Here is a 27,482-nt window from a genome sequence, read left to right as displayed (position 1 = left end):
TGTGTAGCTTTGGTTAATTCATTTTCACAGCTGCAGAGTATATAATTATTTGTATAGGCTACAGTTGTATCCATTCTCCTTTTGATTAATATTTTGGTTGCTTCCAATTTTTTATAATTACAAGCTGTTGGCAGCACCTATTATTTATTTCTCTTTGTGTCAGAAAAGGTTTCCCAGCTTAGGACTTTTCTTTCCACTTCTCGCAGGTTTAAGCCCAGGCAAAGGTATTTGGAATTGCTCTAGGTTCACCAGTCCTGCCTAGCAATGTTACCACACAATAGCAGTTTTCAAACGTTATTTTCTGAAAACACAAGAGCAGATGGCAAGAAAAGGCTGAACACTATCCAAATGGTTACAGCAATGACGTGAAAGAGAAAGGTGAAGCGCTGAGTCAGGGGTCTACTTAAAACATTGCTGTGAGTGATCAACATGTGCCACATTTAACCTAGTATTGGGGGGTGGGAGGCAGGAAGGCCGTGGGCATGCGGCAGGTGCCCTGTTCTCATTTATTAATCTGAAGTCAGGTTTCTCATCTTTCTTGTCAGTTTGCTATTTTCCAATATAATTCTTTTTTTTTTTTTTTTTTTTTTAGCAAAAGTATTTTTAATCCTCAAACCAGGAGGGAAGTAATAGGATTGTGTTGATTTGGGAAGCAGAGAAATGAGCCCTTTCTTTGCTTAGGGGGTTTATTGTGCCTGCAGAGGGGCTGCCAAGCCAAAGGCAGCTGGTTCTCTTCTCTTCTGGCATCGACCTGTAAGTGCTTGTAGTCCTATATTATTCATGCCATGGGGTCTTATTCCCAGGGTGGTCTGTGTAACACAAGCGACAAAGTGCTAATGAGAAGTTTCCCATAGAAACGTCTCCCTCCTCCCTCTCAGGGAGAGCTCTATTGCAGAGCTGGGGCGTGCAGCAGACCTATTCTGGCTCTGTCTCACAATGTGGGGGATACAGGAAGAAATGATGAACTGGTTTAGGGGGTGGGGAATTCTGCTTCCCCGATTTCAGTACAAGACCCTCTGGTAGAAATGCCGGGACCCGCTTTACAATCTCAGGAAACCTCCATGGTATCTTTCAGAAAAGTTGATGCCATGTCCTGGAGACAGTGTGTCTCTTATTCTTTGATGAAGAAGGAGCCGGTGATCCTCCTTGAACACTTCTTCCTTCAGATGCTTCTCTGTGAGGGTACTATTGTCTTCATTCTAAATCAAGGTGGTCACATCTGCAGACAGTGTCACTGAATGGCTCCTTTGTCAACCTGCTAAGTGAAGAGGAGGGTCTTTACACATGTTATAGATGGAGTGTTTGTGTCTCCTCAAAATTGATAAGTTGAAGCCCTGAACTGCAATGGTATTAGGAGGTGGGGCCTGGGGGAGTTGCTTAGGGTTGGATGAGGTCATGTGAGGGGAGTGCTCCATGATAGGACTAGGGTCATTATAATAGGAAGAGACCAGAGCAAGCTCACTGTCTCTCTGCCACACCAACACACACTGAGAAGGTGGCCATCCGTAAACCAGGAGGAGGACCCTCACCACAAACCGCATCAGCCAGCATCTTGGTCTTGAACATCCAGCCTCCAGAACTGTAAGAAATAAATGTCTGCTGGTTAAGCCACCCGATCTGTGATAGTTTGTTACGGCAGCCCGACAGACCTAAGACGACGCGTCAGCTCTGTCGATAGGCTTGCTTCCTAGGAAAAGTGTAAATTGATTTTTTTTCTCTTGTGGGTCTGATGGGGGATTGGAGGCAGCATGGACTATTCATTACCACATGTGGGGAGAGCAGTACCTGAGGGGGATGAAAAAATCTATCAAGTTGATCTCATACCAGAAAGCATTAGGGAAACAAATCTCAAGAATTAACACTTGTTCTGCAGACCTCCATATGATGGAGTGTGAGCCAAAACTGCCTCAGGGGTCCTGAGTGTACAGCACCGGGAAGGGAGGCTGCTGGCTAAGGAAGGAAGCTCCTTGCCACAATCATCCAACCTGACCCACCCCATACAGGCATTAACAATAATTCACCATGACTGCCTGCGCACCTCATGGCTCCTAGTATTTGAACCATTCCTGGGAACATTCTCGTCCTGTCACTAAAGGAGTCTTGTCACACTCTCCAAAGCTGAGGAGGTATAGAGATCATTGACCTCCTATTGGACTACAAGCTCCTCCTCTGATTTTTCCCCTAAAAAACAAGCTTTTCTAGCAAGAATTTTTCTTTAAGAGGACTTGCCTACATTGCTGGAGAGAATGTAAAATAGCCACTCTGGAAAACAGTGGGTCTGTTTCTTAGAAAACTAAATATTTACTATATTACACGGCCATCCCAGTCCTGGCTATTTATCCCAGAAAAGTGAAAACTGTGTCTATATAAAACCTGTATGTGAAAGATCATAAAGACCTTTATTTGTAATAGTCCCAAACTGGCCAAATGTCCTTCAGCAGGTGAATGGCTAGACAAGCCATGGTTCATCCATACTGCAGAGTACAGCTCCGCAATAAACACAAATGAGCTATTGATACACACCACGGCCTCAATGATCTCAAGGACAGTATGCTGAATGAAAAAAAAATACTATCTTAAAAGGTTACAGACTTTTATATTATATATATATATATGTATATATATACATATATAATATACACATACACATATATTTATAGAACATTTTCAAGATGACAAAATTATATTGATGGAGAACAGATTAGTGGTTGCTAGGGGTAGGGAGGAGGATAATTTTCAAAGGGAGCATAAGGAAGATCCTTTGTATCTTTTTTTAAAGATTTTATTTATTTATTTATGAGAGACACAGAGAGAGGCAGAGACACAGGCAGAGGGAGAAGCAGACTCCCTGTGGGGAGTCCGATGGTGACTCGATCCCAGGACTCCAGGGTCATGCCCTGGGCTGAAGGTGGTGCTAAGCCATTGAGCCCCCTGGGCTGCCCTGTCTCTGTATCTTGACCGTGGTGGTGATTACATGCGATAAAATTACATAGAATCCCACAGGCACATGTGTGCACATGGATACACATGTGAGCACCTATAATAACTGGTTACATCTGAGGGTGGTCTGTAGGCTGTATGAGTGCTGACGCCTTGGCTTTGAGATCCAGTTGTGTAAGATGCCACCGTGAAGGGAAGCAGGTGAAGAATACACGGGACTTCTCTAACTCTTCTTTGCAGCTTCTTATAAATCTATCATTATTTCAATATAAAAAGTTAAAAAAAAAAAAAAAAGACCCGGCCTCTAGGCTTGAGCCCAAAGCCCACATCCCACTTTCATGGGTTCTGTCCGCAGTTGAGCTTCAATGGCCCCAGCCTCTAGGGCATCTGAGAAACTGGTACCAGAAGAAAGTGTGAAGCTGAAAATGGGGCCAAGTTACTCCTTCTCCAGGTGAGGAAAGAGAACTCAGTGAGGGGGGTGATGGCTAGCTGTCACCTTGACTTAAATTCTGAGTTAAGTAGAAATAGCTATTCCTAGTACGTCTAGAAAGAATCCCCTCCAACGGTTAGCCTAGGAGGCCAAAGTGATACAGAGATGGGATTTTGTTTTTGTGGAGTATGTGCATTGGGGCGGAGGGTGTTTAAGGGCTGCAAAGGGTAAGCCGGTTTTGTGTCAAACTGGACGTCCACGGCATCGTCATTTAGTTCCACATGACAGGCAAGTGTCCAGCAAAGTCAGAGAAAGGGTGAAAACTCAGAGATTACCTGCAAGACATAGGCCAGTGATTGACAGTAGCGACTCTTCTTAACCCGAACAACCCCAGAAACGTGGGCTTCATTAAGGTTGGCTCCGTCTTGGGAATGATATGGGAAGAAGACAGAAGTCTATCTTTCTGGTACCATTCTAAACAGTAGAAGAAAGAAAATTAAGTCTTCTGGCCTTGTCAGGATCCTTCCAGAGGTGACTCTAGGATCTTTACGATCTAGAGTGTGCGTCATGCAAACATCACCCACCTCTGACCTCAAGTTTTCGAAGAACCTAAACAGACTTCATTTACCTTCTTTTAAAGATATTTATTTATTTATTTATTTATTTGAGAGAACAGGGAGAGGAGAAGAGGGAGAGAGACAAGCAGACTCCCCACTGAATGAGGACCCCGCTGTGGGGCTCTATCCCACAACCCCGAGATCATGACCGGAGTGGAAACCAAAAGTCAGATGCTTAACTGACGGAGCCACCCAGGTGGCCCGGATCTGGCTGCATTTATAATATTCAAGGTGAACAGGGGAACAAATGCAGAACAGGCTTGATTACACGAAGGGCTTTGCTGGCAGATGTGACGTTCCCAGAAATCACATGCTCTTTGGGACTTCAGTTTCTATATAGTCATTCTTTCTAGCCCGAGTTTCTTGGAAAAGAGTACCCACAGACAGACAATCGACCTGGGTTCATACTCCAGCCCCTTCCAGTTGTGTGACCCTGGACACTTTCCTTGAATCCTCACCTCAGTCCCCTAGACTCTAACATGGAGATTATAAGCCTCTGAATCCTTTGCAAGGATTCAAGCTGACACACATATAGTGCTTCGAACAGCACCTCTTGTGGTCAGAGCTACAGAGGGGACCACTGATGACACTCGCCTTCAGATTCTATGGCTAGCGAGTCTCAGCTCTGACATCATCCCCACTTCATGGCCATCCTTGACCACCCATGCTGGATTACACACACCTCCCTTGTTCTTCATCGCACCTTCTAGCTATGCTGTGTGGAGATTGTCTATTTACCTTTCCTTTCTCCTTCTATACTCTGTGTTCTAAAAAGTTGGGGGTTTGGGGGCAGCCTGGGTGGCTCAGTGGTTTAGCACCGCCTTCAACCCAGGGTGTGATCCTGGAGTCCCAGAATCGAGTCCCTCATAAGGCTCCCTGCATGGAGCCTGCCTCTCCCCCTGCCGGTGTCTCTGCCTTTCTCTGTCTCTCTCTGTGTCTCTCATGAATAAATCAATAAAATCTTTAAAAAAGATAAAATTTAAAAAGTTAGGTTTATACCTAAAACTAACTTGTCTTTGTATCCCCAATTCTTGCCCAGTGCTCGGCCCATGGTAGGAACCCCAAACATGTTTGTGATTGGATCAATAGATGACTACTATTAGGTTTCATGTCCCCCTGTTGAAGTAGCATGTCTAACTCTGTTCTCTGGGCATCCACCAAAAATAAGAAAAGTCCAATTGCTAGCAGGTTCTACTGGCTGCTCTGACTTCAAGTATGTGCCCTGAACACAGTCTCACTGGAGTAATATTTACACCCCAGTTCAAGTACTGAGAACTAAGGGGTGAAAGTGATTTATACGTCCTTACATTAAGAGAGGATGAACTGATATTGAGGCTTATTAAAAGGGAAATGTGTTAGCAAAACATTTGAAGATGTAAAGGAGCAGGTGAACCATTTCCAAAATCACTTTGGTCCCTTCTTCCCCCTGTCTGATTGTGTATCAACATTCTTTTATTCACTCAACAAACAATTATCCAGTACCTATTACATAGTGCAATCAGATGAACACGATGTTGTCGGGGTGGGGAATTCAGAAATAGCAAAGGGACTGTGTGTTTGGGTTGTGTTGTTGTGTTCTCAAATTCTTATGGAGGTATTGTCTGGAGAGTTTATAACTTAAATACTATGTGTCTTCTGAAAAATGAAGAAGCTGTGCTTTCTGTGTAGCCTGCATTTGTGCCTGTGTCCCGAAACACAGGCAGCCTCTTAAGGAGAAAAAAAGTGCTCAGTAAAATGTAAGTGGAGGAGTTGACATTCCACCCCCAAAGGTCGCGGAGGTTTATGGAGAGACACCAAACCTACACAATGTGACACACTCTGCCCAGAGTGACATTCAAAGCTTCAGAGGCCGACCTTGAACCTTGGTCACCTCTATGGACACAGAGGGCAGAAGAGAGTAATGCCAATTAGGCCACAAAAGACACAGCTGGTCTCTTAATCATTTCCTTAATTAAGGCAAGAAAGTCTTTTATTCACATCACATTAAAAGTCACATTCACTTTTATTCACATCACATTAAAAGTCACAGTTTTTGTTTTTTAATTTTGGGGATCGCTTGGATCCCTACCCATGAATGATTGCTTCCACCCCAGTGAAGAGGTCTGAGCCCCAGCAGGTGACCCACCTGTCCTGATGGCCAGGCTTCTCCCAACCCACGCTTCCCACTTCCCCTCATGTGCCCTCCACCTTATGCTCCCTCTTCCCCCAACAGCCCTCCATGTCCACCTTTTTAGCTCTATCTTCTTAGTCCCTGAACTCTCAAGCCTTTCCATGTCTCGGTTAGTGCTTGGCCTTGAGTTGATGTTCCTGAATTAAAATAGAAAAAATTCTCTTAGGGGCTGTTCCAAGAATTCTAACTGAGCAGAGCCCTGCCTTTCTTGAAAGAATTCCTTTACAAGTCACTGGGGTAGCTGCTGAGGCCCGGGGGTGCCTGCTGTGCTTCCAAGACATCAGGACTGAGATAATGGGAAATATTTTGTTGTTTCTCTAGAGAAAGAAGTTAGAGAGATGAAGACAGGGAGGGAAGTAGGGAGGAAGCCAGGAATATGGTGAAACCTTCCTCCTGCTATTTTTACAAAATCTGTAAAATTTCTTCGGAAATTTTCTTAGGAAATCCATGAAGAGGTTAAATTTTCATCCTGAAGTGATACATTGTAGATCAAGAAGCCCACCCATGTGATCCTAAGCTCAGGGAATGAGCACAAAACTTGGTGTGGCTTATGACACTGGTTTTCAAACGAGGCTGGACAATAGAATCACCTGAGGAGTATATGACTCGTGATGCCCAGGCAGTATCCAGAATGTCTAGGGCGGGAACCAGGCATCGGCATTTTTACAGAGCTCCCCAGGGGATTCCAATGTGCAGGCAAGTTTGAGAACCCAACGGCTAACCGTGTTCAATGCAATCCTATTAATATCTCAAGGGCTGAGAGGTCCTAGCTGACACCTAGGTTTTATTTCAGAAATATCTATTGAACTTTACTAAATTATTTTAAACCTCGAGTGCTCTTAACATGAAAAAGAAAATTTTAAATAGAAGTTGGTTTCATTTTGTATGGTCACAAAAAGTATAGTCAACATTGCCCTCCTAACAGAATCCACCTTTTTTCCCCTCCAATGATTGAATATCTACCATGTAGCTACCGATGCTTCATGAATTGTGTTTCTTAATTCCTACAAAAACCTTCATGATGCTTCATGAATTGTGTTTCTTAATTCCTACAAAAACCTTCTAACGCCCTGCTTTGTCATCTGTGCTTTAGCAGGGTCCTTTAGGTTGGGAAACAGCTGCCTCTTTGCCGATTAACAGTGACCTAGGCAATCCTAGCAAGCAATCCTTGCAAGCGAGCCTACCCAGCAAGCCCTGCAAAGCTGGAGAGTTTGTCCCCCCTTGCTATCAACCTGAGACATAAGAGGAGCAGAGTCTTGGTGCATGCGTTTGCATTCATTTTGCCTCTGTCCAAAGCTCTCTTTCCTTCTTTTAGTAGTTGACCTTCCTCGCTGAGTGTTTATCTCTCACACAGTGTCAGGACGGAGCCAAAGCAGGCTGAGTCTGGAGACTCAGTCACTTTGCTGCCCTCCCTCTCAGCCTCTTCAATCACAAAATGGGGATATTAATACCCGAAGTCCTGGTCATCCACAAGACAGGAGACAGAGTCAATGATTCATATATATCTTAGAACCTCCTGATACTTTGGGTTCAAATCAAGTTCTATAAATGAACAAAGACAGGGCTGATGTCAGATGTCACCTCTCAGCCAGTCAGTGAGCCACTACTCACTAATACTTCATATTCCACAGCACCAGACACCAGGGACAAACTCCTCAGCTTTTTCTTTTAAACCATACCTAGATCATGACTTCTAGAAGCAGGAGTAAATTCCTCTCCAATGTGCCCAGCATTTAAAAAACAATCCCAGAGTTAGGAGTCTTTATGTTCTGTCTCTCTTCCTGATATTTCCCAACATTTCTTTTCCCTTCCTTTATATTCCCTTTCACTATTATTTATATTCCCCAAATGAATGAGAACATACACTGTTTGTCCTTCTCCGATTGACTTATTTCACTCAGCTTAATACCCTCCAGTTCCATCCACGTTGAAGCAAATGGTGGGTATTTGTCGTTTCTAATGGCTGAGTAATATTCCATTGTATACATAAACCACATCTTCTTTATCCATTCATCTTTCGATGGACACCGAGGCTCCTTCCACAATTAATTAAAAATAATAAAATAAAATAAAATAAAATAAAATAAAATAAAAATAAAAAACAATCCCAGAGTTCATCTTCATAGCCACAGACAATCAGATAAACCACCTGTACATCATGGCCTGGTTCTTGTTCCATGTCAGAAAACAGATTTGCAGGAAATGCAGAAATGAAATATGAGGCGTATCCTGGTTGTGTCCCGGTGTTACCGAACACTGCCATGGTTTCCAACTTCCTAAACTAAGGAGTGTGAAGCCTTCTGTGGGCTCCTTCCCTGGGAAGAGGTTTACCTGTAGTGAAATGCAAATCACCACCCTTGCAGTATAGTGGAGATGCATGCTCTGAAGTCTAATTTTCCATTAAAAAAGAAGAAGAAGAAAGGAAACAATCTAGTTTTTTCTACCTTTCTATCCCATATAGGTTGACTCCACGTTAGTAACAGAAAGTCAAATAATTACCCATACCAAATAGAACAGGCAAGTTCTTTAGATACTTCTAGACTTGGGGAAGCCCTGGCAATTTGGTCACTACTCAACAATAGTAGGGCACTGGGTAAACTGACCTGGTCAAAAGCTTCCTACTCCACCCTAGTCCCATAGCAGCTAACAGTGTCCAGCACATATTAAACAGTTAATAAATACTTTTGAAAGAATGAATGGCAACACTACCAGTAAGCCTGAGTTTTAAATGAAGAGGGACCAGGCCAGGTAGTATGGAGTGTGTACACAGAAGACCGCAAAATGATGACCATGCATTGACTGTAAAGTAAGAGATTTAGAGTATACATGTATCTTTTATTGAGGCTATTTGGTCTTGTAGTATTATAATTAGATGCTGGAAGTGTTATCATTCAGATGAGAACAGAAGCATTTTCTGATTTGCTTTGTATCCTCAAGATCAGGCCCTCTTCCTGCCATATGACAGGTACACAATAAAATGAATAAGAAGCTAAGAAGAAATTCCCATTCTCAAGCCACTAAGATGCACTCTCTGTCAGCTAGGAGACAGATTCAAGTTCCTCTCATCTTCAGGTTAAGATACTACACTATGGGATGCCATGGATAGCACACAGCAAAACTGTGTATTTAGGGTTCATTGTTGATCTATCCCTAAGATGCAGAAGTTCAAGCAGAACAGCTCCAAATTATTTTTGTATGTGTGTGAGACATTGGTCCATGTCTTTTGGATCTAAGTTCATCTTCATTACCATTTATCTCTTTACGGGGTAAGATTTCTATTATGGCTCAAAAACCATTGCCTCCTACTGTGACGGAAGCCAACCTCAGGCTATTCCAGGGGAGTGTGATTCAGACATCAAGGCGGCAGTGCAGGTTCACACCCCTTTTCCGTCAATAATGAATTTCCATGTGAGTTTCACAGAAGCACCTAAGTAAGGGACCCAGAGCTTTAAATTTGGCAACACAAACACATCTTCACACTCAAGAACATAATCATTAAGGTTCCCAGGCAGCTGCAGAGTGTTGCAGTTCTTGGCTTCTTATATTACAGTCGATGTCCCATGATGATGATGCTCATTCCATTTTTGTTATGCTCCATATCAAGAGCCATGTTTAAGCAGTTTGAATACACCATCTGCATATCCAAGATAAAACAAGAAGCCAGATCATGTATCTGACCTTGGCGTGTGGATCAATTCCCAAGGAAATGCCACCCAAGGCTCTGGAACAGGGTGGACCTGCTATTATTTGAAATAATGTCCTGATATGGGGGCCTCCCTGTGCTGTCCTCTAGTAGCAAGATTTGAAAGGCAGAAACCAGGAAATAACAGAGCAACATAGCCAGAATACATTTACCACATTATAAGTCACTTCTTTATCTTCAAAGGCAAGGAAGGAGTCTGAGGGAAGGGGTAGAAGGAAGGCACCACGGTGGCATCAAGGACAGAGAGGAGGAAAGTTAATTTTATGTTGCCATGGTAATGAGTTTCCAGCAAAGGCATCTCTCTTGCACATGAAGCCTTACACACCATCCTCTTTTTAGGGATCCCCAGTGACCCCTTGAAAGTTGTCCTACAAATCACATAAGGCAATTAAAACACCCCAAACAAAATATGGCTGTGTAAGAAAAGGAACTCCCAGATCCATGTACAGGTAAGCCTATATAGTAAGCAGAATACAAACTTGCAGAATTGGTAATCATCTAACTTAAGTGAAGAAGTCAAAAACAAGGTCGGTTTGTTATTTTGGTTTTTTTGAGAAAAGAATTGAAAAAGATGACAGAGGAACATCTGTTGCTATTTGGCCTGGGCCTAGATTTTCGACTACACTCAGAAACTCCATCCTAAGTGCCATAGCAAAATTCCCATTATTGTGATGACCTCCCAAGCGAACCTCCCAGATATAGGGAGAGAGAGAGAGATTGATACCACTGGCCTCACAACTCAGACTTACTCAGTAATTCCTGGTTCCCACCAAAGCTGGAAGTAAAGGCTCAACTTTCCTTCTCCTAACATCAAACTATCTTTCTCTCCTTTCCATCTATGTATCCAACCATCTAGTTGGATAGTTGTCATGCCCATTAGACTAGATGCTGGTTATCTGATGACGAATAAGCACAGCATAGTTCCTGACCACTCACAGCTTATACCCTAGTGCAATCTACTAGGTTGCAAACTAGTGACTATTGCCACACTTGCAATGATGGAGCTACACACAGGCTGCCATGAGATACCAGGGAAAGGACAGGTGAGGGAACCCGAGCTGGAATCCTGGGTGGGGTCAGTTGAACTGGATAGTAGATACAGGAGGCCAAAAGAACAGGCAATCAAAGGTTTCCTATGTGAGGTCTTAACCTCTCCCAAGACATTTACTGAACATTGGCCAAATTGATTTTTACACTGCAGATAGAGCTAAACATGTTTTCAGAAAGTAGAAAATAAAAGCAAGAGCCATTTATCCAGCAAACACTGAGTTAGCACCTGCCATTGGAGGTACATGTTAGATATGACAGGAAGGGGAGGAGTAGTCAAACTATAAGAGAATAGACTATGATACAATAATATATAATAGAGCGGTCCTGCCCTTGAGGACCTCACACTGGATGAGGAAGCAAGGCATTATCATAGAAAGCATTGAGTAACTACACAATGTAGTCCATGTTACATGCTAAATAATTGACATAGATCATAAATTCATAGGAATAAAAAGAAAGGAGCTGTTGGAATGAGGCTAATATTTCCCAAAGAGGTCAGGGTTAACAGAAGAGAGAGAAATTATTGCAGGTAAGGAAAGCACAGATCAGGTCATGCCATCCTCTCCCTCTACAATCATCAATGGCTCCCAAGTACAGTCACCTGCTCATTCTTTGTGATTCCATGGGTCAGGACATCCCTACTCATATGCTCCTGAAAACTCAGATGGCATCTTCAAATCTCTGTATCCCAAGCATTCAGCATAATGCCTGCCACTGGTAAGGGGTATATATTCATCCCAGAAACATATGGAACCACTCAGAGAAATCTGATTCCCAAGTTAACTACAGACCATATAAGAGCATTGAGGATTGCGAACATACAATTGGAAGGACTATTGAGGATTCCAGCAACACAACACAAAAGGCGCCCTGTGATGATGAATTCTTTGCATTAATTGGCTAGCCTCTGGTGCCCATCTGCTTGGTCAAGATGTTGTGATGAAGGTATTACCTGGATGTGATTAATATTTACTTTGATTAAAGCTGGTTATCCTTCATAATGTGGTGGGATGCATCCAATCAGTCGAAGGCCTTAAGAGAACACACTGAAGTTTCCAGAGGAAGCAATTCAGTTGCAAGACTGCACCACAGAAATGCAACGTGAGTTTCTAGCATGCTGGCCTGCCTGCAGATTTTAGACATGTCAGCCCACACCCACCCACAGTCACTCAAGGGAGAGAGAGGAAGAGAGACAGAGAAAGAGAGAGAGACATTGCCTTCATGCAGCAGAAAGAACATGGGGAAACCTAGGAATGGGCTTGGCAGAGACATGGCTAGTGGAAGTGAGGCTTGAGGAATGTCAGCTCTGTTTCAGGGGAGCACTGCTGTAAGAGCAGGAAAACCAGTGCTTCACCCATTTTGCAACAGTTTGTAAAATCTTTTTTTTAAAGATTTTATTTATTAATTCATGAGAGACACAGAGAGAGATAGGCAGAGACATAGGCAGAGGAGAAGCAGGCTCCATGCAGGGAGCCCAACATGGGACTCGACCCATCACGCCCTGGGCTGAAGGCAGGGCTCAACTGCTGATCCACCCAGATGTCCCACAGTTTGTAAAATCTAAGCAATCAAACTATAAAGGCATGCACATGCACCCATGCACACACACACACACACACACACACACACGTACATAAAACCTGGTACAGTCTGAATAAGCTCTGTTCACTGGACCAACGTCGATGTCCTGGTTTTGATATTATACTATATTATACCTGAGATGTTACAATGTGGGAAAGCAAAGTGAAGGCTAAATGAATCCTCTCTGTATCTTTTTGAACTTCCTGTGAGAATAGAATTATTCAAAATATAAAGTTAAAAAAAAAAAAAAAACCTCAAGCAGACACATGAGATACAAAAAATAGTAGCATGAGAGTTGGCCCCTCTGGTAACCCTCAAACCACCCAGCAAACAGGCTGCAGGGTGCCTGCCAGGTGATGCCCATGGACTCCAGGATTTAGCAACCCAGTCCTGAGAGCACACTAACAGGGAACCAAGCAGAGGGCACCCCTTGACCCGGCAAAACCCATCAAGCTTGTGTCCCCACCACCCTTCAATGAGGAATTACATATCCAGAGCCTGTGCTGTTGGGTTTGGCATTCTATTCCCTGGTTCCAGTTGAGGCCCGCAACTGGCTAGAAACTACCAAGACAAGTTTGCCCTCCCCTGGACAACTGCCCAGTTCCAGCCCAGACCAGGAGAGCACAGCCCACCAACAGAGCTTAATGCACAAATATTGCTCTGGAGCTGAGATTCATTAAGACGCTGCCCACACTTAGCCCCACCTGTTCATCTAAGTCTACTCCACCCTATGAATGAGCAAGGAAATGGCTTCAGGATGCACTGGACTGTCACTGCCCTTGATACTACAAGGCAGATGCAGCTGGCTGCTCCCCCGGATCCTCTTCCTCACCCCTAGCATGATTTTCTCTCAGCTGTTTAGAGGAGCCTGCCCTCCACACACACGTGTCGCAGAGGCAAGGGACTGTGGGGGGCAGTTTGGGAGCTTGGCTGGGCTCACCCACTGCAATCACTACCCTCCCTTGGTCAGAAGCCATAATGCATGTTGACAGAACAAATAGAAGGGGGTTATAGCACAGAGGCTAAGGAAAAAATGTTTAAAATGAAAAGATTGTATATTGCACGATGAAGCTTTATCTTCTTTCCTCAGCTCATTTGCTGCTCGACAATGAAGTGTCTAGAGGAAACATTTATCTCTGCCCTCACAGCCCGGGAACACCAACTCTCATTAACTTTCCAATTTCATTTCTTCAGAAGATCCAAGTTCAGATAATCCAATTTATATGTATTAAAAATTACTTGTGGCAAGTGTCCAAGGGAGTCCCCCCACCCCCTCCCCCCTCCAGCAGTTCTCATATTACATAAGAAGGACTACTTAAAAATGCAACCCATCATCTTTTATTTTGGTACAGGAGTCTGAGGCACTTGACTGGTGATTGAGCAAGTCTTGAAAGCGGCGGCTCTCCACCAGAGGCGGGTTGGTCCCCAGGGGGGGCATTTGGCGACATCTGGAGGTTTCTTTGGTTGTCACAACTGGATTGTGGGGGAAGGAGGGGTGGCCTGATGGTGTTTGGCGGGGGAGAGGCCAATGATGCTGCTAACATCCTGCAATGCATAGGCCAACTCCCACAAAAAAGAGAATTATCTGCAAAATGTCCATAAGTGCCAAGGTTGAGAAAATCTGCCTTAACGTTCTCTACAATTTACTACATATGTAACCTTTATCGTTGATTCTGCAAACAGTCACTTGGAACTTAGCATAATCTTCAGGCATTGTGCTAGGCCCCGAGGCTGGGAGCCTGCTCACAGCATCTAGTAGAGGAAGAGCAAAGGTATAAGGCAAATACAACACAATTTAGAGCCTGAGTGGAACTACGTATTCACACTGGGAAGGACATGCCTCTGTGAAGATGGGACTGGGAGACGGGAGGAACAACAACAAACTGCATATTCAGTCCCAAATATAAAATCTCATCTCAAATATGGAATAAAAATAACTGCTAGGAAAGATCACCAAGCCCCGAAGCCCTTTGAAGCAATCTGCCTTAATGCTTTTATTACACACACGTATCCTCAGAGAGAAGCAACCTACTGCTTTCTCCGTGACTTTATTCCCTATTAAGATTATTCTCCTAAGAATATTTTCCCAGTACCGAGGAGATGTTTTATTTCCTTCTCCTGCCCTTAGTTTATGCTTTCTATCTACACATTTAAAATATGGATAAACATGCAGTGTGATACTGTAACTGCTAATCAGCTAAGGGATACATATGTAGCCTCCCCTATCTTTCCTCAGACAGCAATCTGAATCGATTCAGAATTCTGAGGATGCACTTTCCTGAATGTCTGTCTAGTTGGCCTCACTTTTTTAATACTGAGTGCCAGATACGTCGCAGGGACCATTGTCTCCAAACCTCCCGCTCCCATTTCCCAAGCTGAACGAAGCCCGGGACCGCACAGAAGCGCTTATGAAGAAGTAAAATGAGCATACGAGAAAATGGCCTTTCCCCAGGAAAATTAACAGCCAGATCCAAGAGGGTTTGATCAAACAAAAGCACACCTTAGATTAGATTTGCAAGGCAAAATAGGCTAGTGATCATTTCCACGGCAGATACCACAGACAATTACATATCTTCCAGGTCAGCAATGTGGATGATAAAACTGTCTGGAACACCATCATTGACAAATGTGAGCTCATAGCTAAGCTGAAATTAAAACCAGTTATGAAACAGAATTATCACATGCCATATGCCCGCGCACAAAATATTCCAGGCCATCTTACAAATTAAATCACTAACATACAGCTTTGAGGCTCAACTTTGTGAATACTTCTGCACAATCCTGGGCGGTTAATTTTTGGTCTGTTGGTAAGTCTGGGTTCGAATCTTGACTCTACAACCTTATAGTTCTGGGACCCGGAAAACTTAATTTAACCTCTTGGAGTCTATATTTTCCCATCTGTGAAAGGAGGAAAATCATAGCTATCTCTCAAGATTGTCGTTGGTTGTAGCAGTCTGGGTCCCACGGGGAAAATGCAGACCTTGTCAGTTATTCTAACTGGACAGCGAGGAAGCTGCGACCACACTCAGGGTTAGGAGAGCAGAGGGCAGAGGTTGGACTTATCAGACCCTGGAGGCTTCACAGGAGGGCCTTGTGGAGCGAGACACAGACTGCAGGGGAGAGGAAGACAGTGTCTGTGGCAGAAACTGTCGTAACAGAAGCTTAGGAGCCCACACAGCTTAGCCTCGGCTGATTCTGGGAAGATGCAGAAGAAAGCTGGACGCTGGAACCAACTGCCACTGCCAGGGTGACAGGCCATCTCCAGGTGACACTCTCAAGGACCAGCAAGCATGCAAGGAGGAGCAGGTTCTCTCCCCTGCTCAGTTTCAGTCTCCCCCTGGCACCTCTGCTGGCAGATGGCAAAGGAGAAACGTGATTGTGGAGAGCCCCTGCTGACACAGCAGACTTTGGAGGCTGGATTAGGAGCTGAGGGACAATAGCTTAACCCACGACCCATTTATCCATTCCTTACCTACACGAATGGGGTGCTTTCTGTGTGTCCGACTGCGGGGCTCTGCGCTACACACTGGGGAGTTTGGGGGATTAAGCAGGAAAGTCTTACAAAGCTCACAGCCTGACAAGGCCGCACAGTTAAATATCAGTTCTCTCTCAGGGCCAGTGGGAAACATAAAGGAAAATGAAATAGAGACCAAAACAAACTGAACAAAAACCCAGCTCCTGCTTTCAGGAGTTTTGTGTTTAGATTAAGTGTTATAGGATGAGTCCAAGCGCAGAGTACAAAGTAATACGTGTTTATTTGCTTTGAAAAAATATTTCAGACGTAATTCTTTTAATAATTCAGGGAAGCCCTGGTGCCCAGGTGGCTCAGTCAGTTAAGCATCTGCCTTTGGATCAGGTCATGATCCTAGAGTCCCAGGATGGGGTCCCAGAGTCTGGCTCCCTGCTTGGCCAGGAGTCTACTTCTCCCTCTGCCCCATCCCCACTCGTGCTCACTCTCTGTCTTTCTCTCAAATAAGTAAATAAATAAAATCTTTTAAAAATAATAATAATTCAGGAAGCCAGAAACTATGAGAGGGGTAATCAGCGAAACCCTCACAAAAAAAAGATGGGAATGAGCAAAACCTTACTTAATATTTAGTCCACAGCCAAAAGGATAAGACCATTGCACGTTAAAGAAAGTGCATGAGCAAGTAACCATGGTGGGAATTTTCTGGTTGATTACCTGACCTCAAAACATGGAGGATGGATTCATGATGTGGATGATGGATTCATGATGTGGAGTATGGAACGTGGGGTCGTCAGGAGGACATTTCCTGACTGTATTCTGAGGCATAGATGAGTCACCAAAGCTTTCTGAATGAGCAGAAGGTATGTGTAAAAGGCATTACGTTGCAGTCCTTATCATATCTAGCACAATACCTAGCATATAATGGAATATTTGGGGGGAAAATATTACATTGACTGAGATGGGATGGGATGAAATTATAAAGGCAAGTCTTAACTATGAAAATCTGCATATATTTCCCTGTTTTAATTATGATAATAAATATTTGTGAAATGTTTTGAATAATCAATAAGCAATGTTAGGGCCAAAAGCTCAGGAACTGAAATAATTCAAGCAATGATAAAAATGTTAAGTAATAGTGTAGCCCACCCATCAAGATGCTGTGCTCATTTCAGATCGAGAGCCTGCCTTTAGAACGTAGCCTTGACCAACACTGACTTTGGAGAGACTTGGAAGGAATCTTGATGGCATCATGAATTTATGCAAAAAAAAAAAAAAAGTGCTGGTCAATAAGTTTTTGAATCAATTTTAGTGATTCATGTAGAAAAAAATGATATCGTTGGTATGAATTTTTAATGGAAGTTTCCAGAGCATACAATGTACTCACACCTAATCTGTTGTGTTCTTCTTGGCAGATCCGTTACAAGATTTTGGCTTTTCCGCTGACCAGTGTTCTAAACATTTAAAGCCAAAACTCAACATTAGATTTGGAATGATCCTAAGTAAGTAAAGAGTACTGACATGAAATAAAACATTGCATAATTTCTTCCTGGTCCACATCCCCAAATACTTACATTAGCTACATTAATTGCAGTAGCTGGCTAAGTGGCTGGCTAGGCCACTGTCCCCACCACTCTGTGGAAGCAACTCTATTTCCATCTTCATTTTTACTTCTCTCTTGGTGACATCTGGATACAATGGAACTCTCACTGAATGCTGTGCTCTTATACTAAAAACACTCTAAGCATTCGTTTGGATGATATCAGCACCTGGAATCAGTATATCCAACAACAAAAAGAGATAATGTGGCAAGCCTAAATATTGATATCTCTGTGGGAGAGAGCTTTTGCTTTGTTATCTCAGCAACAAACAAGTCTACCACGAGTAGCATGGCTTATCATTTGCTTTATATCATTTCCCAAACAGCTGATGTAAGTTCTTAAACCTTTGACAAAGGCAAAGATATGTAATATCTTCTCCCTCCACCCCAATCAATGAGGTAGGATGCTGATTGTTTATTTTTATTTGGCCATGCTTTTACAGTCTGTCATTATATTGCTATAGCTACTAGAGTATCTCCCTTCTGAAGCAGTTTTATCAAAACCAGAACAGAAGGATTTAATAGACTTAGCGTGTGGAATCATTCCAGAGAAATGGAGAGAACACTGCTGGGGACAAAAAAACTCTCATGCATCTTCGTATTTTCAGAACCTTGCCCAATATCTGGATTCTACAGCAGGAGTTGAGTAAAAGGGGAATGAAAAAAGGAGGAAGTGGAACATGAAAAGGAGGAATAGAGAAAAAGGCAGAGCACCCTAAAGCTTCCTGTGTAATATGATACAACACCTAGCAGTTGTGGGGGGTGACCCCACCCCACCCTCTCAGGGGAAGCATGCAATACTATGCAGCCAAGAAGCTGTAGAACCCAGACTGTAGCCATCACCTCGAGGGGCAAGAGCCATCAGGGCAGGGGAGCACAGCAGAGTGTCTACCTTGCTCCAAACAGATAAAGTTCATTAAAAGGGCTACATTCATCCCTAGAGCTGTTGCCAGTATCCTCTGTAGCACTGCCTAAGTGCCGTTTTACCAAGAAGAAAGAAGAAAGAAGAAGGAGGAGGAGGAGGAGGAGGAGGAGGAGGAGAGAGGGTAGAAAGAAGGAATGAAGGAACAAAGGGATAGAAGAGAAAGAAAAGAAGGGAAAGAAAGAAGAAAGAAGAAAGAAAGAGAAAGAAAGAAAGAAAGAAAGAAAGAAAGAAAGAAAGAAAAAAGAAAGAAGAAAGAAAGAAAGAGAGAAAAGAAAGAAAAAAGAAAGAAGAAAAAAAGAAAGAAAGAAAGAAAGAAAGAAAGAAAGAAAGAAAGAAAGAAAGAAAACGGAGAAAAGAAAAAAGGAAAGGAAAGGAAGGGAAAGGAAAGGAAAGGAAAGGAAAGGAAAGGAAAGGAAAGGAAAGGAAAGGAAAGGAAAGGAAAGGAAAGGAAAGGAAAGGAGGGATCCCTGGGTGGCCTAGTGGTTTAGCGCCTGCCTTTGGCCCAGGGCGTGATCCTGGAGACCCGGGATCGAATCCCACGTCGGGCTCCCGGTGCATGGAGCCTGCTTCTCCCTCTGCCTGTGTCTCTGCCTCTCTCTCTCTCTCTCTCTCTCTCTCTCTCTGTGACTATCATAAATAAATAAAAATTTAAAAAATAATAAAAAAAATAAAAAATAAATAAAGGAAAGGAAAGGAAAGGAAAGGAAAGGAAAGGAAAGGAAAGGAAAGGAAAGGAAACTGTCCCCATACAAGGCAGGTTTCTGGAAATAAAAGGCCATTTGGCTCAGACCTCTATAAATGTTCAGTGCTTTGATACGAGGCAAAATCCACGCTGATAGTGAAGCTGATCTTTTCCTTCCCTTTAGGAGAGGACATCAAAGAGCTGTTTCTTGACATAGCTCTCTTCACTAAAGGATCATCCATTCTGAATTTCTCCTATCCCATCTGTGAAGAGGATCTACCCAAGTTTTCTTTCTGCGGAAGAAGGAAAGGGGGTAAGCTGTCTGTCTTGCTGCTTGTTGAGGTCCAGAGAGGAATGAACAATGGCTTCCAGTTGAGGCGGGAGCCCTGGTTCCATCTCTCACCTTTGGACAAGCTGAACCTTGCTTATCAGCATGTGTCATATAAAATAATCATGAATGGGGCACCTGGGTGGCTCAGAGGTGGAGCATCTGCCTTGGCCCAGGGCGTGACCCCAGGATCCTGGGATCAAGTACCCCATCAGTCTCCCCACAGGGAACCTGCTTCTCCCTCTGCCTGTGTCTCTGCCTCTGTTTCTCTCTGTCTCTCATGAATAAATAGATAAAATCTTTTAAATGAACAAATAAATAAATAAATATAACCATGAAGCCCATTTCCCAGAACCTAACTCCTATAGTATGAAAATCAAATGAAACATGCACGTGAGGCACTTTAAAAACAGAAAAATGTCACTCTTTGTGGTTGGAACCATGTTAAAAAAATTTTTTTTAAAGGCTAGGAGCAGAAAGAACCAAGAGCTTCCCCAAATCCACGGAGACTCAAAGTATCTCCAAGTTTCTCCTCTTTAGTGACAGGGTCTCCTGGATATAGCAATGGGCCCTGAGGAAAACAAAAACAAAACAAACAAACAAACAAAAAAAAACAATGAAACTTTCTAAATGTTTTCTGTGGTCTTGCCCATTTGAGTTATGGACATTGATGAGGACATTGATGAGATGAGGACATTGGTAGCTAGACTCAGAGCACAAAGCATAAAACCATGACATCATCTGCTCCTTTTTTTCAATTTGCTAACCATGTGCCCCCTACTACATACACCCCAGGGAGCACAAGAACCCCACTCTAACTGGTCCTCACCTCCCTCACCACCTCTGTGCCTTGTCCTCCCGCAGAATCTTTACCAAGGCCCTGAGATGATGCTCTGCTTATTTAACTCATGGGTCTGATCTGTGACTGTCCTCCCAGAAGTCACTTTCCTCCTCCTACCCAGGGCCCCCTTCTCTGTCCCAGTGGCCAAGGGGGAGTGCACCCCTAGCCCCACACACCAGAAACATCCATTTCTTTATTTCCTCATTCGAGGAAGGCAGAGTGAGATCATCCAATTATGCTTTCTAAACAAAGGATCTAGAAGGAATTGGGGTTCCCTTCCCACAACTAAAGGGTGTGGACAGAGGAAGTTTGTACAGGAAAAGAAAGCAGGGAATTTTAAAAAATCTCGGGTCCCCTGAAACTGAGTGAGCCTTGCTGTACACATAGATGACAGGCCTCAGCTCAGCCCTCCCTCCTCATCCTCTTCTCTGTTCCCCAAAGTGTGGGGTGCATTACCATATTGTAGCACTCTCCATATTAGCCTTCAATTATTTACTCCCACTTGTCATCTCCAGTGGACTATGAGCTTCTTGAGGTTGAGGTAGGAGCATCTTAGTCTTTATGCCCAGGACTTCAAATGTGCTCCGTACTGAGCCCTCCAGCACACATCAGTAAGCACTCGTGCCAGGCACTGTTCTAAGAGTTTCACACCCAGTAAGTCATGTATGTACTTTCTACCCCAACCTCATGAGTCCATACCATTAATACTCTAATGCACAGAGAGTTTTAGCAAAGTGTGCCAAGTCACAGAGCTGGTGAGGGAGCCATGGCTCAAACCCAGGTGAGCTGCCTCTGGGATCCATAATCTTAGTGGCTGAGGAATGAATAAACAGAAGAAGAAACAAGGAACGGTGCCTTTTGGCCAAGACTTTATTTAAAGTCATCATTTAAGAACTCTTTCTGGCCAGTGATCTGACTTTGTTTCAAGCAGGGACATTTTTTTCTTCCTAGCTAACCTACTATAAACTGATGAGGCAGTTTTCCTCTCTGAACTTACTAGAAATATTTTTGATGGATTGGGTGCGTGCAAGTCTTTCCTCAGCATGGTAAATTCTTCATTACTTGGTCCCTAGTTAACCTTTTCTATAGCCAATATTTACAGTTTTATTGTAAGTTTTATTGCTTATCTTTCCAATTTTTCCCCCAAATAAGTGTTCTTGAACCCAAATGTGAAAACAAGTATACTTGGAAGCGCTATGAGCTTAGTAAGAAAGAACATATATGGTGCCAACCTTCATTCCTACTTCCTTGTATTCCCTGAATCAAGTTCTCCCTCGCTCCCTCCTGAATGATAGAAATGGGGTCCTCCCTGATTTTCCTGCCTCCTTACGGGTGCCAGGTAGTCTTCTCAAACGCAGATATGGTGGGGCTGGAAAAGCAGGCTAGACTCAGCCAAATGAATCACTCCCTCTGGATGTTCCTGGAGCATCACATTCCTGCTTAGTTAGAATCATACCCGTGTGTGCGTGTGTGTGTGTGTGTGTGAGTGTGTGTGTGTTTCTCCTTCCTTAAACTGAGAACTCCTTGAAGGCAGGAATATCTCTTGCTCCTCTCTGTTTCTGGAGACTTGACAAAGACAGCCTGGCACAAAATAAAGATGCAATAAATAATTGTTTTATTGGATTTTTTTATATGACGGATGAACGCACGTACACCAGTTCACCTTAAAAGCAACTCTCTAATGATGCTTCTACATACTACAAAGATACAAGTGCATCCAATCCCAGCAAACAGTGAATTATCTTGGTTCTCCAAGTTTAATAAAACCTGGGGTTTTCCCCCCATGAATAGTTTTGATAGAATTAATAAAACAGAAGAGATACTGTTCCCCCAAACTGAGATGTCCAATTCAATTCAGCCGCTCAAAAGGCTGGTGCTTGCCTCATCGGAATGCCAGGCAGCCCTATAGCCATTTATTTGCTTTATTGCTGCAGGGCTAAAACCTGCCGAGGCAGCCCGAGAAGCCGGCACTCAGGGAATTGCCAGGAAATTTCATATTGTATAAAGCAGTCGCAAAACTGATATACAAATGCTGCATGAACAAATAATTATGTAAATTATATAAGCCAGAAAAACCAACATCTTAAATTGAGAGGCTTCTTGGGTTATTGCGTTTTTTGTAACCCACCCATAAACCCATTGCAGGAATGATTCTATTGAAAGAAGTGATTAATTCTAAGCCTGGAGGGGGAGAAAGTGGAGAGCTGTAGCTAGTTCAAACCCAAGCACAAGCTGCTGTTGACATATTCGGCAGGAAGCAGAGCCCCTCTGGGGTTCGCAGGTCCTTCTTAGCAGAGCAGTGAGAAAACTTGGTGTCTACTGCAGGTGGCGCATGAAGGTGTTTCATATCGTTCGTTTGATATCATTTCCAAAGTATTACTATGCATTCCCTTGCACTCTGCACCCTGCTGGCTGTTCTCCAAGCAAGACAAACTACAAAATGGGTCAGGCTTAGTGAGGCTGTGTGGATAAAATGTGTCCTCTTGCTCGCAAAGGTGCAGAGGAAGGATCCTAAGCAAGCTCTAAGTCAAGAGCCCATTGGATTGAAAGACCAAGCAATTTTCTTTTTGACATTAGCACTTATGGTGTGAGTAGCAAGTGTGAGGGCAATAGCCTATGTGTCCAGTTATAGGGCATTGATTAAGCAGATCATTGTTGAGCCAAACACAGTTTCAATATGCTGTGCCTTTAAATGATATTGTAGGAAATTATTAAAGTGCTTGAAAATATACTCAAAACTTTTGTGAAGTGACAAACAAGCTTGCATGAAAGAGTACTTACTGGGATCCCTGGGTGGCTCAGCGGTTTAGCGCCTGCTTTGGCCCAGGGTGTGATCCTGGAAACCCGGGATCGAGTCCCACATTGGGCTCCCTGCATGGAGGCTGCTTCTCTCTCTCTCTCTCTCTCTCTCTCTCTCATGAATAAATAGATAAAATCTTAAAAAAAAGAAAGAATACTTACTATTGGACTATGTTTTTTAGTAAAATGTGTGTGAGTGTATGCACCATAGCATTCTGAAATAGCATTCACGTGGGTGCTAATTGTGGTTATCTCTAAGTGGTGGAACTACAGATCTCCGTTCTCATCTTTTTGGAAATCTCTTTTGCTTTGTAAATAAATTTACAAAGTTATTCTATTAAATGTTAGTGAGTATTGTAGGATGGAACAGAGAGGATGAATTCTCTTCTTCCTCTTTTCGAAAAAAATCATAACCCACTTAATATTCAATGATATTCAGAGTTAGAACATTTTGAGTCAACGTCTGGCATAGGATGTCAAGGGATCTTTCAATATCCATTCCATATTTTTTTCTGGGATACCCACATCCCCTTTTACCTAGCTGTGGGTTCATTGAGAAGGAACCAAACAGGTCACTGTTTCACTTTGTTCTCAGTTATTTTTCCCTTACTGCCTTTCTCATTCTGGTAACTTTGGGTCATGTAGATTCATTTGCTTTACTTGATCTTGATGCTTTCAAACTGACATCAGTTTTTATTTTTTTTTTAATTAACTTTTATTGGTGTTTAATTTACCAACATACAGAAAAACACCCAGTGCTCATCCCGTCAAGTGTCCACCTCAGTGCCCGTCACCCATTCCCCTCCAACACCCGCCCTCCTCCCCTTCCACCACCCCTAGTTCGTTTCCCCGAGTTAGGAGTCTTTATGTTCTGTCTCCCTTCCTGATATTTCCCAACATTTCTTTTCCCTTCCTTTATATTCCCTTTCACTATTATTCATATTCTCCAAATGAAGACTAAACTGGTATTAAATCAAATGTCCTGATGACCATCCCTGATGGCTACCCCTAAGGAAAGAGGAGTAATGTCAGCAGAAGTTCCATAGCTTTGGGGCAGGTCTGCAATGGCCAACTGTGCCCTTACCCCAGTAGATCTCAATCTTGGTTGTACATTGTAGTTAGGCCCACACTTATCTTTGTGGTGGCTGCACGTGGTGACCCGGCCACAGAAATGTAGCCAGTCTAAACTGAAATGGGCTATAACTCATCAAGTACAGACTTGACTTCAAAGACTAAATATGAAAACAAAGAAAGTGAAATATCTCAATCATTGTTATATTGGTTGTATGTTGAAATTATAATATTTTAGATGTATTATGTTAAAGATATAATTACTACATCATTTATTATTTATCAACAATAAAACATTGTTGACATATATCAAAATTAATTTCACCTTTTTAAACATGGCTACTAAAAAATGTAAAATTATACATGTGTCTGTCATTATATTTTTATTGGGTGGTGCTCCATTATAATTTCCCTTTACAATTGTGAGGATCCTAACACTCCACACCCCAGACCAGTTAAATCAGAATCTCAAGAGGTATGATCCAAACCAGGTGATTTCAATGCTCTGTCGAGGTTGAGGTGAACTACCTTAGCCCTGGGTAGGGATGGCTTGATGACAACTGGCATTATTATAGCATTTAATGTATGCCAGGGACCTTTGTGGGTATGTTATGTGTATTAACTAATTTACTGCTTGCACCAACCTTGTGAAGGATAGAAACTATTGTTATGGTCCTTGTGTTAACAAATGAGGAAACTGAGTCCCAAAGGGGTTAAGAAACTTACCCAAGGTCGCAAAGCCAGCAAGTGATAGAGCTAAGTTTCTCTCCAGGAAGCTGAGCTCCAGGAACTTGCTCTAAACCTGTTATATATCCTCTTTGAACATCAAGAAAATACTGCTGGAGAAGTATGACTCATTACAGCCCTCCACTAGAATTGGAAACAAGGATTGTAAAGGCACAACAAAATTATAGGAATCAAATACTCATTTTGGGCACAACCAGTCATTTTATAAGGTGGTGGTTCCCAAAGTGTGTTCCCTAGACCCGCAACATTAACATCATCTAGGGAATTATCAGAAATGCACATTTTTGGTCACCACCCAGATTTATTGAACTAGAAACTCTAGGGTCGGGGCATAGCACTCTATTTTTACCTTTTGAGGTCACAGGTCAGCAAACTTTTTCTGTAAAGGGTAAAAGGTAGTAAATATTTTAAGCTTTGCAGGTCATATGTTCATATAATCTCTGCAGCACAAAAGTAGCTATAGACAATATGGAAATGAATGGACATGGCTTTGTGTCAATAAAACTTTATTTATGGACGATGAAATGTAAACTTGATGTAATTTTTCTGTGTTGTTAAATATTATTCTTCTTTTGATTTTTTTTTATCCATTTAAAAAATGTTAAAGCCATTCTTAGCTCATGGCTGCTGAAAAACAAGCACTAGGGGTATTTCGCCCACAGACCATAGCTTGCCAGCCCTGCTCTAGATGGTTCTGTTGCATGCTGAGGCTTGAGAATGACTGCTATAAGGAAAATAAAAATTCAGTGCTCTTCACCAGAATTACTGAGCACAGGTATATTCTGGCTTTCCCTGTGGTAAATACTCACCTGGGGTTCAGCATAAATTCTGATTAGGTTACTTTGGAAAATGTTAACAACTTTGCTTTACACGGTGCTTTGCCAGTGCCAACAAATGAGATTTGGGGCGATGAAAAGGGACTTAACCTAAAGACTTATGTGAGATAGCAGGGAGAAAAGAGCACTGTTTGAAAAAGTCAGAGAGCAGGACTGATGGTCTCCTCCCCTCCCATGGCTGCCATTTACAGGCTGGGGACAGAAGGCCCTTCCTTCTGGAGGATCATGATCTCTCTGGTACTCAGTTGCTTCATCTATAAAACAGGAGGAACCATACTTCTTTTTTAGGTAATAGTGAATACTAAAAAAGAAAGATGTATAACATGCCTGGCACATTAGAAAGCAATAACCATGGCAATGACATCTCTCTGCCTCCTCCTCTACCTCAGGGACCTTGAGGCAGGGGCTGGGGCAACTTGAGGGACCTGCAGCAGTTTTACACACCCAGGCTAGGGTCTCCCACAGAAACAAGCCTAGTGAGGATCTTGACTCAAAGCAGCTTACCCAAAGCTGGGGGCAGCCGACCTAACGCTCTGCCTCCTGCTTGGGATCCCAGGATTTCCTGAGGAGTGAATGAGAAGTCTCTTCTTGCATCTTTCTGTTCTATTTTGTTTTCCTATCTCGGTCTAAGGTCAGCCTCTAAAGTTATCACTTTCTGCCCCTGGTTTGACTTCCTTCCAGAGTGAGTGGCGGTGGAAATGTCCACTTCCTTCCTAGAAGTGTGATATCTGTCCACAGAGGTGTGGTTTGTTCCCAGGGCCCCAAAAAGACTATCCCAAGTCGTCTGACATAGAAACTTCTTCCAAAATTTGGATTTGCCGGTGTTAAGCTCCACCACAAACGAGACCTCAGAGTGCTGTCTGGCTTGGAAATGAGTTGGGTTCCCCAAAGTCCCTTTCATTCCCTTCTGATTTATCATGAGGCCAATGTACTTTGATGTCCATTCTCAGCAAATTGGGGTTCATTTTGTTCAGCGCCTTTCCCAGAATATCCTATCTCAGGAAGATGAGGATGAAACAAAAAATAGAGCATAAAACTGATTGTGGGACTTTACTGTTAAACATGAAAGTGAAGCATCAATCTAGGAAGTAGGATGAAGCCCCTTTAGGACACACTCCACCCAAATAGAAAGTGGGGTGGGAGTCCTCAAAGCAACAGATCAACCCATGCTTTGGCTGTCCAGAACATAGTGTGTAGGGCTATGTAGAAACAAGATTCTCAGCTGATAATGAATCTGGAGATTTGGGCAAAACCTAGATTAAGACCATAAGGTAAATAGAATGAACACAGGATTGTCACTCTTGATGACAAAGACACCTCAACTGTCAGACTCAATTCTGGGCAAACCTCTAAGAGTTCTGCCAGCTGTAGGTCAACCTAGGCAAAGGGCATTGGTTTCACAGTCCTTCACCTGGATTGACCTACATATTTCAATAGGTAATATTTGGCTTTTAAAAATGATTTCTTTGTTGTTTCATGGGTTAACTTGTGAATATTGGTTGTACCCAACCTCTTGCCAAAACCAACTGAAATTAAAATGAAGGCTTGAAAGAGTTAAGTAAGTACATGCCCTCTGTGTGTGTGTGCACGCGCGCATGCGCATGCATGTGAGTACACTCAGGATATATGATTTTATGATTTTAAAGTAGGAGACAGTAGGTCAAGGACTGCCCTTTGAGACCTTGGCAGGTAGGAT

General features: G+C 43.0%; 1 protein-coding gene across 1 annotated transcript in view; it reads left to right on the top strand.

The window, feature by feature from the left end:
* LY86 (lymphocyte antigen 86) overlaps window positions 1-27,482 on the top strand; it is a 60,513-nt gene that overhangs the window by 14,878 nt on the left and 18,153 nt on the right. Inside the window, exons 2-3 of the mRNA XM_041772475.1 lie at window positions 17,373-17,459; window positions 19,349-19,477. Of these exons, the coding sequence (XP_041628409.1) occupies window positions 17,373-17,459; window positions 19,349-19,477 (216 nt within the window). The remainder of the gene's footprint in view (window positions 1-17,372; window positions 17,460-19,348; window positions 19,478-27,482) is intronic.

Source organism: Vulpes lagopus, chromosome 10 (assembly GCF_018345385.1).
Source record: "Vulpes lagopus strain Blue_001 chromosome 10, ASM1834538v1, whole genome shotgun sequence".
In the NCBI taxonomy this organism is placed as follows: Eukaryota; Metazoa; Chordata; class Mammalia; order Carnivora; family Canidae; genus Vulpes; species Vulpes lagopus.
The sequence above is the reverse complement of the archived record's forward strand: the minus strand, read 5'-3'. Positions and strand labels throughout refer to the sequence as shown.